Below are 12,163 nucleotides of genomic sequence, written 5' to 3' on the forward strand. Positions count from 1 at the left end.
ATGTGCTGCACTGTCTCACTTCTTCATCCATTGACATTTTTTTCAAATTTCCTTTGCTGTGCGTCAGGACTGCTCATGCGCAAGGTAAAGCAGAGTCAGCTGTTGGTGCGGCTCAGAAAGCTCAAGAGGAGAGTCGCATGGCCAGAGTCACTGCCAAGCAGTTCTCCCCTTCTTTCCAGCACTCGGGAAATGGTGGGTTCACACACACTCACAGAATCTACCGATACTTATATGGTTTGCGCATCAGGCCAAAAGCGTACTGACACTGTCCTACTACTATTACACTGGACGCAAAATTCAATTTTATGTGCACTGGCGCACCACTTTTGTGCAGCATGTGCACATCTACACGTGAATGTAAGTGTCCAGGTTGAATACCCGCTGGTGTGAAAAAGTATTTGCGGATTTTTGTATTTTTTTGCATATTTATCACTCACAATGGTTTCATTTCATCAAAGCAATTTTAATATCACACTGAGACAACTAACTGATGATTTTATGTACCAAGGGGGAATACAATACAAACCTTTCTGGCCCTATGTGGAAAAGTAATTGCCCCCTCAACATAACAGCGAGTTTTGCCAAATTTGGCTGCAATAACTGAAATCAAATCTTAACAATAATTGGTGATGAGTCATTCACGCTGCTGTGAAGGGATGTCGGACCACTCTTCTTTGCAGAATAGTTTCAACACTGCCATATTGAAGGGTCTTCCTGCATGAACTGCCTGTTGAATATCACAACACAGCATCTCAATTGGATCAAAATCCAGACTTTAAAACATTCATTTTGTTCACTTTGAGCCCTTCTGAGGTGGACTTGTTCGCTGTTTCGGATTGTTGTCCTGCTGAATGATCCAAGATCACCTAAGTTTGAGGGCACAAATTGATGGCAGGACATTTTTTCCTTCAGAATCTTCTGGTAAATGACAGAATACATTTTTCTGACAATCACAGCAAGTTGTTTTCGTTCTGAGGAAGCAAAGCAACTCCAGAACATCACATTGCCACCGCCATGCTTTACTGTTGGCATCATGTTCTTTTTATCAGATGTGGTCCCATTTTTAAGCCAGAGGTAACAGGATGTACACCTTTGAAAAAGTTCTTTTTTTCACGGTCCACAGAATATTTCTCCAAAAGACTTAAGGATCATCAGAAAGCTTTTTTTGCAAATGTTAGCTGAAGCTTTGTGTCCTTTTGTGACAGCAGTGTTTTTTGCCTGGGAACCCTCCCATGGATGGCATTTTTGACCAGTGTCTTTCTTGTAGCGGAGTCGTGAACTCTGACCTTAACTGCAATTCTTTGGATGGTTTTCTAGCGTGTTTTGTGAATTCCTGGGTGAATAGTCGTCGCACTCTTGAAGTAATCTCCGTTGGTCGACCACTCCTGGAAGGTTTGCCACAGTTTGTTCCCAGTTTTCTCCATTTGTGAATGATGGCTCAGTCTGTGGTTCGCCGGAGTCCTACACCCTTGGAAATGGCTTTGAAACCTTTTCCAGACTGATTGATTTCAATCACTTTTTTTCCAATTTTTTTTCTGTAATTTCTTTGGATCGTGTCATGATGCATTTGTTGTTGAGATTTTGTAGCCTAGTACTTTACTTTGTCTAACAGTTTCCCTTTAAATGATTTCTTGATTCAACAAAGGTGGTGGTTGGGTGTTGCCTGTGAAATTGAACTCAGCTTTCCCAAAGCTGTGGTAAGTCACAGTTGCTTGGTGAGTAAACAAAGGGGGGCAATTACTTTTTCACATAGGGCCAAATAGGTTTGTATAGTTTTCCCCCCTTGGTAAATAAAATCAACATCTAGGAACTGCATTTAATGTAACCTTGTGTTGTTTCCGTGTAATATTAAAATTGGTTTGATGAAATGAAACCTTTGTGAGTGACAAATATGCAAAAAACTGAGAAATCAGGAAGCAGGCAACTACTTTTTCACTGCAGTGTGTGTGCCCGCCCGCTTGCCTGCCTGCCTATGGCCAGTGAGATGCCAGTGAGACGACGCCCCTAGGTTGATGGATGAAAAAAGAGAACCCTAAATCTCTTGATGAAATTCCATTCTTTCTCAGGACAAAAAAAATACTTTTTTGCAGAGTTCTGGTGGATCTCCAAATGTTTCTTAGTTTTTTTTACTGAATTGATAAATCCATCCGGGCCTGGGCTTCTACTAATATTAAGTGATGAACTCACTTGTTTCAATTTAGATTTTACATAGAACTACTATTGCGCTACAAGAGAACACAAACAAGAAGCTATATTATCAAAACAATATGTAATTAGCGCTAATCTAAGCCATTACAAGGCTGTAAGTAATTAGAAAAGCAGCTCAGCTTGTTGGGGTCAGGGGAAGCATCCATTTTCTTCTTGACAGTTTTAAGTCCTTTCGACAAACAGGTTGCCTTACCTCTACCTAATGGAAATGTGGAGCATTGCTGTAAAGAAATATTTATGTAAACCTAATGGCAAGCAATTTATTAAATCATAACGAAATGAATTGTGGTTAGTCTAAAGCCTATAATTTTTAGAATATATTCATATGTTTTCACTGTTTCAATTTCAGTTGTTTTGAAATTCACAGATTTCTGCAGATTTTCAATTAATTTAAATAAATTCTTAAAGTTTTATGATTGGAATCAATGTGGTGAGATGAGAATACTTGAAAATGAATTATTCCATGGTTAATTTTTCAGAGTGCAATCTAGCAAACAAACTTTGCTAAATACTAAATTTCTTTCCAATCTCATCTTTTTTTTCACAGGCATGGAGGTACAACGTCCCAAGTGTCAGGTGTCCAGTGAGGTGGAGGGCGAGGGCTTGTCCAGTAGCGCCGGAACCGCAGATAGCCCCGACCTCTATGTGAGGAGCACAGGCTCGGATGACCCCTCCAACGCCACACCAGATCTCAGTCCCCCTTCTTCTTCACCTCCCCACAGTCCTTCTGCCTTAATTCGGCCAGCCCAACGCAGCAAAAGTGCTCGCTTTCACCGGCAGACAGCAGTCGACCACGGAGACAGGGGTAAAGAAGGGGGAGAGCGTGGTGAGAAAGAGGGGCCTGGAGGGCAGACAGAAATTCAGGTCTTGAAGGAAGGAGGCAGCAGGGAGAGTGAAGGTGGAGTTGAAAAGGTGGAGTACATGAGGGCAAAAAGCTGGAGTGAGGAAAAGAGAAAAGGGGTCTTCCACAAAGCAGGAGGGGGACTTAGCGGACAAGGAACGAGCAGGACCAATGGACACAAACACAGCTCCTCCAATCACAAGTCGCGGGACCATAGTTCATCTAATCACAAACAAACCAGGAGAGACAGATGGACAGAGACGTCCTCTTCTGCCTCTTGGACGTCGGGGCACAGGGGGGCGCACAGCAGGGGAGGGCGGCTTCTTGAGCAGGATGAAGAGAAAATGAGCAATTATGAAATGGAGATGAAGCCTTTACAGCCTAGAGACTCCACTTCCCACAAGCCCTATGGGCACGGGGAGGAGAAGCACGGGCATTCTCACGGAGAGGGTCGCTCACACACATTGCAGCGACAGAGACATAAGAACCGAGACGGGAGGGAAGGAAGAGAGGGGAAAGAGGGCAGGGAAGGAAAAGATCAGCTCGAGAGTGTACGACTGGGCGACAAGATGGATTCTCGGCCTATACGACGGGACCTCACCCTCTCCCCCCCTTTGAGGTCCTCCCCCATTGCACTAGAGCAACAGGATCCCGGACCCATACAACGCAAAGGCCACTCAGTAAGACCCTTGCACTGCACAACATACACCGACATACAGAATTTGAAAAACTGGTGCCACAAATCACACCAAATAGTTGTACAGAGAAAACATTCATTTTGTGAAGCAAATTCGCATAAAAAGCTTGTACAGTCTTCCTCATCACGCCCCAGTGCAGGCTTTGGAAACATGACACAGCCGAGATGTCGCTAAATTGCTGGGGTTGCTGTACTCCAGCGCGAACGCCTGTCATCCTTTGCTTGTGATGGTGGGAGTCTAGTAGCCAAACAAAAGGAGTAGAGATGGCTGTATTTATGGCACTCGTTCCCTATGCTTCTCTTCTCTCTCAGTTGCTCCTACACAGCCACGCACCGCTTTGCACACACACTTCTACACTTTTTAGGCAGCCCGGGCCACCCGCACGCATGGGCACGCCAACCGCAAATGGCTGATACGAAGATTCAGTAAGAGGGCGGACTCGGACAGTTTCATTAATCCACTGTCATGTGTTTGGTAATTTCATAATTGGTCATATGTGACGAGACACTGGGTAAATATGTTGGTGGCTTGAAGCTTGTCGGTAAAAATTCACGAATAAAAGAATTCAGAGCATTGGATAAAAGTAGCGGCTCATAGTTTGGAAAATATTATAATTAATCTGTTTCGAGATTCAACTGCTTCAATAAATAAATGTAAACATTATTAATTGAGGATGAAATATTTTAAGCAATATTTCAACACTCAAGCATGATAAAAGTTGCTATATAGCTGTATAATAAAACTTAAATGCAATACATTATTCACCCACTAAATTGCTTCACATTAAAACTTATACAGAAGAAGTCCTGTACCTGTTTTGACTAATTGTCATCACTGTCAACTTCTGCGGTGGCATCACAATGAAGCCAAAAGAAATGAAATGCACATACTTGATGTAAATTCTCAAACTCAAAACATGCTGAAGTTTTGTGAGATGGCAGTTTTGAACAGTTAGTTTTGGTTCAACTCTAAATTTTGATTTCCAAACTTCAGAGTTTAGAACGTTCACTGTTTATGAAAGTTTGTATGACAAATATACCTCAATCTCAGTACTGTAAAACTTAAAGTCCACTTATAATAATTAACGTTCCACAAACTACATAATAAAAAAAGACCATCAATGTAGCCTAAAAGGTCAGTGGGAAACAAAAGGTTCTCATCCTTTCACTCCAGCTGAATAGGTTTAGTGTTGTCTTCTTTTCTGCTTTAATGGATCTCATTAGATTTTGCCGCGGTGGCTGGTGGAATATGGCGTCTCTCACTGGGGTTATTACCGTAGTAGCACTCCATCAGTGCCTTGTTTTTCTGCCTTGCTCCATGAACACCTGACTCTTGTTGTCATAGCCCATTTCTCACCAGTGTGTCCTGGTTCTCCATAGCTGTCGCTGACGTTGTTGACCCGGCTGACGTCCGTGCCGATATGATTGTCATTATTTGAGTCACTCATCCGTATGAGCGCATAGTGTGAAGGGTCTTGCCCCGACCAGGATTCGAAACACGGTTCTCTGTGTCCAAAGTCAGTGGTCTTAAACAGTGAATTATCCAGATGGTATCGCAAGCCCGGTGTGGACTACAACTCCGGAAGGAAACTCACAGCCAGTTGCACAGGTGAACATCAAATGTGTCATATTCCATGTAGATGCTCTGTACCCGCTGCTGTTCTGCAAAGGTCTGAACCTACTCAGTCAGATCATCACCATGAGTGGTTTCGGGTACCTGTTCAATCATCCACCTCCTCAACGCGGATAACATCAAGCTGTATGCTAGGACCGAGCGTGACAGTGACTCCCTGATTCACCTCACAATGATATCCAGCAATGATATACGGAATCGCATTCGGACTAGATAAGTGTGATGATGCCTAGGCGAGGGAAGTTAATCACAACCGAAGGGATTGAGCTACCTGAAAGCAGTATAGCAGATGTGCAGGGCAGCTATAAGTACCTTGGAATTCCACAGGCAAATAGCAATCGCGAGGAGGCAGCTCAGAGGGTGAAGCAGATTCTGAATAGCTGAACGGCAAGAATAAGATGAAGGCCATAAAAACAGATGACTTGCCAGTACTCATCTTCAAGATGATAGCCCCCAGGGACGACCTGCTTAGTGAAGGCCTCAGGCAACAGAAGCCCAGTGAGGAGGAGCTAGGTGGACTGTCATGGAAAGACAAGCCGCTGCATGGCATGTACTACTGTCAAATTGAAGAAATGGTCGCCATTGAGAAAACATAACAGTGGTTGAAAAAGGCTGGACTGAAAGACCGCACAGAAGCGCTTATCATGACAGCACAAGAACTGGGCATAAACACACACTCAATAGAGGCCGGAGTCGACCACATCAGACAAGATCCCAAGTGTAGGCTGTGCAGAAAAGCTGCAGAGATGGTGCAGCATTTCACAGCAGGATGTAAGATGCTGGCTAGCAAGGCATACTTGGAGTAGCATAACCAGGCAGCAGAGATAGTGTACCAGAACATCAGTACCAAATATTTATTAGCTGTCCCAGAATGACGACGGCAGACACCTGCAAAGGTGGTTGATAACAACCAGGCCAAGAACCTTTCGGACATCCGGATCCAGACTGACTAACTGGTGGGTGCCAACCAGCATGACATAGCGGCGGTCGATAAACATCAGAAGACAGCACGGGTGACAGATGTAGCAATTCCAAATGATAGCAACATCCAGGAAAAGCATAATGGAAAGCTGGAGAAATACCAAGGGCTGAAGGAAGATCTCGAGAAATTGCGGAGGTTAAAGGCTACAGTGGTGCCACTTGTGATTGGGGCACTGGGGGCTGTGACCCCCAAGCTGGTTGGATGGCTCCAGCAGAGACCAGGAACAAAATTGGAAATCTCCGAGCAGAAGAGTTTAATACTGGGAACAGCTAAGATCTTTTGCAGAACCCTCAAGCTACCAGGCCTCTAGTAGAGGACCCAACCTTGAATGGGATACTACCCAGGGTGTGATATATGAAGTCACTGATGGTGTAGTGGTACATCCGCCTGACTTGTGTGTGGGCAGCGTGGGATCAGTTCCCACTCTGTGACGCTGTCTATGTCTGCCCTGTTACTGGCTGGCGACCAGTTCAGGGTGTAGTGCGTCTTTCGTCCGTAGTCAGCTGGGATAGGCCCCAGCACCCGCCCACGACCCTCTACAGGATAAGCGGTGTGGATAATGATGTGACATACATATGTATATATATATAAGAAATAGGAAAACACGACAAACACACTTCACAGCCAGCAAGTCAGAGATGTGACTCAAATACCTCATCCGCCTTCTTCACGATTTTGCCTTGGCGCTGGCCGCACCCTGAAAGATTGCAAAACATACCATTAAACACTGAGTTAATGTGTATCAATTTGAGAAACCGTTCATTGCGTCATGGCCACACTGTTAATGTGAATGTTGAGGTGCTACTGTATCAAAATGGGCTTTTCTTCCCTCAGAAATTAGGTTTCAATATGATGTATGATGAATTTAATCCATTCCTTTTTTGTTGTGGCTCAACATTTAAATAACCCTTTTTCAGATTTGCTGGTGGAGTTACAGACTTTCTCCAAAATTAAGATTTTCTTTCAGAAATGTGGGGATGATATTGCATTAAAATGTAGATTTTTTTTTATTTATCTTAAAGGAGCCAGGATCTCAGCATTCTTAAGCACCTGATCTTAGAACTCCTGCAACACAATTATGTTTTGCGTCATAAAATAATGTCATCCCTCATATGGAGATAATCCTCACTCACAAGGTTCTATCTTGGGAAATATTCTAAAGATTCATCTGTTGTATATGACCAAACAGAAGATTTTGTTGCAATGCAATCTTTGCTATCTTGATGTGCATGGCCTGAACTATGCGTCACAATAGTATACCAGCAGCATTCAGCAACTACCAGTAAAATGGGAAATATGCTGCAGGGAATACTGAGCGCTTATGTATAAAAACCCACCAACACTGTCATTGTGTGTGCACACAGCTTCACACTCCTCAATCATGCTGGTTCGCTTTGATATCATTAGTCTACAGCAGGGATGTTATGTAGTAGTTCGGTGGTTGCTTGCTTCCGTTGTATGCACACACACACACAGGCGCGCACACACACCGAGAGAACCCACTGGTCCTCTCTGCACCTTAGTAACAGTAGATTGGCAAAGTAGGGCTTCCTCTCAGATGCCCCCTATTGGTTAACTAGCGCTCTGTTGCTAGGGAACAGCTTATGCCTTGCTTCGACAGTGGCCAATCAGTGGGTGGGTGTCAGGAACTGTGATGGTGGGGGGGAGTCGGTTGAAATGGGGTGTGTGTTTGCAGCTGCAGACAACCAAGCGGGATTTGTGTATGGCAGGTTCGCAGCATACAGTTATTGTCACACTGAGATAAACAGACGCAGAACGCTGCAACACGCTGGCGACTCTCATACCCTCCGTGCAATGATTATATGAAGTTTGGTTCACCTGTAAATGACTTCAAGATTGCTCTTTAGCAGTTTATTGTACGGGGAGAATGTGTTTAACCTTAATGAAGAACTGAGGTGGATAAAATTGCAAGCACACCAATTCAGACATTACTGTACAACATCGTAATCGGCAGTTTGAAGGGATTCAATCAACACCGTGTGCTATTTTTAACTGATGTGCTATTACCTTAGTGTGAGCTCACCTGGTGCTATAATATGAACTGTGTGCCATATTTTGTTGAATTCATTTTTTTTATCCCTTTTTGTCCAAACCATATATTTACCATACATTAAAGCTGCAAATCATTCATAACCTGCTCCTTTTTTCAGTAAAACTGCATTTATATTTGATAAATGGATTGGGTATCTTTGAGCTGATAATGATAGAAGCTACATGAGCTATTAAAAAAAAAAACAACACTTTGCATGCACAGACGCACAAAATTCATTTTTTACAGTAAACATTTTGACCTGACATGCCCAATATTTTGATACAATTAATGTAACTCCATGCATGCAATTGCAATGTCAACCATTGAGAGCAAAGCTAAGAACTCATCGTCACAAAATACAAAAGTGAATAGTAAAACAATTGCCTGTTACAAAGCAAGCTAATATCCATCAAAGGGGCTTTGCAATTGGCTGATGACTGGACGATATTGTGTCGTGAGGCCTTTACCATGATGATTCTTTTTAACAATGAAACTTTGGCACTCTTAATGTGTTGTGTATTATATAGGACACCCATTGTGCTTCTGTGTAGGATAGTTATCTTGCTGAGTAGGCATAGAAAGAGCAGTCCGTCAGATTCCATCCACCTGTGGCCTGATAATATGCCATAGATCTGGGATAAGCCTATTATAGGGCTCATCAGCTGAAACCTCATTATCACATTCATTTGCAACAATGCCGCTTCCGAACAGTACTTGCAGTGAGTTCAACATGACTTTTAACTTTGGACTTTGACTATCCCGCTTTCTTCAGCATTGGCTTCATCAGACTCTTTTACTGAAGGCTCTGGCATTTGGTCTCCAGGTCAAAGTCTAAGTTGCATGCCTTGGAATCATCCTCAGTCACTCTGCTCATTGCTTCATGATGTGACCATGAAAAAAAAATGTCAATGGTTGCTGAGGCCTGAGGTTAGAGTTACTGTACTTACTCCAGGGGAAGACGTTGAAGCTGAACACTTGTAGTTTGGTTTGAAATGTATGTTTTTGTGATGCCAGTGGCAACTATTTCTATTTGTATGATATGCTTTGGTGATCAGCATATATTTCCCTGATAATCCATGGACTTCAAATGTCCCAAAAGATAAAAATCATGTGGGATGAGATTGAGGCCGCAGGATAACACCAACCAATCCAAGCATCTGAAAACTGCTGATCTAACCACCCACGTCCTGTACGTAATTGTAATAATGATATTGAAATTTATCAGGGTCACTTAGGATGGAAAATCTTTTAATATGCTAAGATATAAATCTTAACACAGAAAATTATCAACAAAACATCGTTTACTGGGCCTTCTCTTGCACCCACCAGTTGCTATTTAATGATGCGCCAGATCGTTGGTGTTGTTAATAAAATGGAGTATGAAGGTGAATGTCGAGCTCTCATCCAGAATCACCGTCTGAACCTCCACATACACACGTGAATGCACCCACACACCCAGAGTCAATCCAGCAGTATTTTTGACTGATTGATCCCGGCAATTTTTTATTAATAAGGTTTCTACTGATAGGGGTCTCGTTTCAAACACCACAATTGACCCCTCTATCCCTTTTTTGGAAGGTATAACCATAATTTCTTTTGAAGCTGTTTCCTTAAAGTTTTTAGAGGATTTGGTTTTCTAGTCTAAGCATCTCGCTCCCCTTATGACCCCTGTTCCTCCTCATTGCTTTAAGGAGGTTCTTCCAAGTTTTGCTAAGTTGCTCTTGGGCATTATCAACAGCAATCTGTCTTCTGGTGAAGTCCTCCAACAATTTAAGATGTGGTGCATCCCCGCTCAAGAAACCTGGCCTCGAGCAAGATGTGCTGTCAATTTTAATACCTATTTCGAAGCCATCTTTTATTTCCATCATTCTGGAAAAAGTGGTGCACAAGCTGTTGAAATCTTTCTTGGCTGAGCATAACGTCATGAAGGTTTTCCAGTCAGGTTTAAAGATGATGCAACGCACAGCATCAGTCCTGTTATGAGTTTGTAATGGCATTTTCCTGGTTAATGACATTGGAGACTGCGGACCCTATTATGGTTACGTCTGCAAGCCTAATGCAAGTGTAACTGCGCAGGGGTGGAGTTTTCTTTCTTTTAGCACGACTTTGCCCCGGCTGAATTAAATGTAACTTGGCATTTGTACCTTTGCGTGCCATTGTGGGATGGAACATAGTGTTATGCCTGCCAATCCTTGCGATATCCCTCATTTGCGGCAAAATCAGGGCGGTATGACCCACACGCCTGAACTGGCAGTGCTTGAACACTGCAAAAACAGAAATTAGACTTTCTGGAATTTGTGCAGAACATGGGCAAGAAAACTCTTCGATCTCCCCTAACCGACGATGGAGTCGGCCGTGCACCTTCCGATCATGTACCCATGCGTGACCCCCACAAAAGTGACGGGGGTGCCATTCAAATATTTTAAGATGATAATGATTATAGTTCATTTAACAAATCGATTTCTGCAATTGTCCCACACCGGTGTCATATTTCTGAATGAGGTCCACTACGCACGTCTGCGCAGGGCCAAATAATATATAGACCACCTGCGCTGTAAAATGGACCTTCTTTGAGTCATTCTAAAATTTCATCTACTTTTTGTCACCAAATTGCGAGATGCGCTGGGGAGTGCAGAAGGACCGCCCAACACGCTGAACTAGACGACTGCCTCAGCACAAGAATTCTGTTGCAACCGTTTTTACGCTGAGCCAGGCTACTTTGTGTCTCCAAATTATCTACTGCTTTGTGTGCTGGCATACCCAGACAGGCGCAACACGCTAGACTATAATTCCTCTAGCCACACCCATTTTTATGCCAATCACATGGGCTCCAGTCTACCAAAATAGGGCTCAGTGTGTCTTATTTTGTTGAATCAGAGTGTTCAATGTGGTGGACCACAGGATTCTGTTGGCTCATTTGCAGAATCAGGGGGTATTAGTGGTAGCGCTCTTGAGTGGTTTCGTTATTACTTGGCTGACAGAGATTTTTGTGTTGGTCTTGGTTGCGCAGAGATCCGCGCTGCTCCATTGTCTTAAGGTGTTCACAGGGTTCAATTCTGGGGCCTCTGCTGTTTTCATTGTATCTGCTGTCCTTGAGTTTCATCTGAAAAAAAAAAAAACATGGAATTTCCTTTGACTGCTATGTGGATGACTGTCAGATCTATGTCCCGCTGAGCAAAAAAATGCACTCTCATTGAGGCCACTTTTGTGCTGTCTGAAGGAAATGAAGCCCTTGGATAGGACTGAATTCTCGAATTTCTAAGAAAAGGGAACAGAAATCCTGATGGTTGGTCCCAATGGCCCTTGTACATCCCAACCTGCTGACTTGGGCCTCCTGGTGCCTTACCTAAAGCCAACAGTCTCAACCTTGGCTCTTTGGCTGGACAGTGTTTTTGAAAATCGGACCGGCAAAATGCTGCAGCTGTTAAATTCAGATTTTTTTCCATGTTAGGCAGCTGGCTATGGTAAAGCCTCGCTGTTCTCCAGAGCACTTAGAAACAATATTCCAAGCCTTCATCACATCTTGGCTGTAATACTTTAATTCACTTTATTTTTTCTAGTTAGACAATTCGCCCCCAAGCGTCTCCAATTGGTCCAAAATGCTGCTGCTTCACTCCTAATTGGTTCTCCTAGAAGGGAGCACCTCAAGTTCTCGCCTCCCTTTATTGTCTCCTTGTACATTTTAGAGTTCTTTTTAAGATTGTTTTATTGTTTTCAAATGTTTATATTGTCTCACCCCACCATATCTC

General features: G+C 43.2%; 1 protein-coding gene across 1 annotated transcript in view; it reads left to right on the forward strand.

Moving 5' to 3' along the window:
* The window catches only part of jph3b (junctophilin 3b), a 51,320-nt gene that overhangs the window by 34,958 nt on the left and 4,199 nt on the right, over positions 1 to 12,163 (forward strand). Inside the window, exons 4-5 of the mRNA XM_088297881.1 lie at positions 68 to 192; positions 2,756 to 3,729. Of these exons, the coding sequence (XP_088154007.1) occupies positions 68 to 192; positions 2,756 to 3,729 (1,099 nt within the window). The remainder of the gene's footprint in view (positions 1 to 67; positions 193 to 2,755; positions 3,730 to 12,163) is intronic.

Source organism: Idiotropiscis lumnitzeri, chromosome 6 (genome assembly GCF_059441095.1).
Source record: "Idiotropiscis lumnitzeri isolate Australia: NSW breed Sydney's pygmy pipehorse chromosome 6, RoL_Ilum_1.0, whole genome shotgun sequence".
Taxonomy (NCBI): Eukaryota; Metazoa; Chordata; class Actinopteri; order Syngnathiformes; family Syngnathidae; genus Idiotropiscis; species Idiotropiscis lumnitzeri.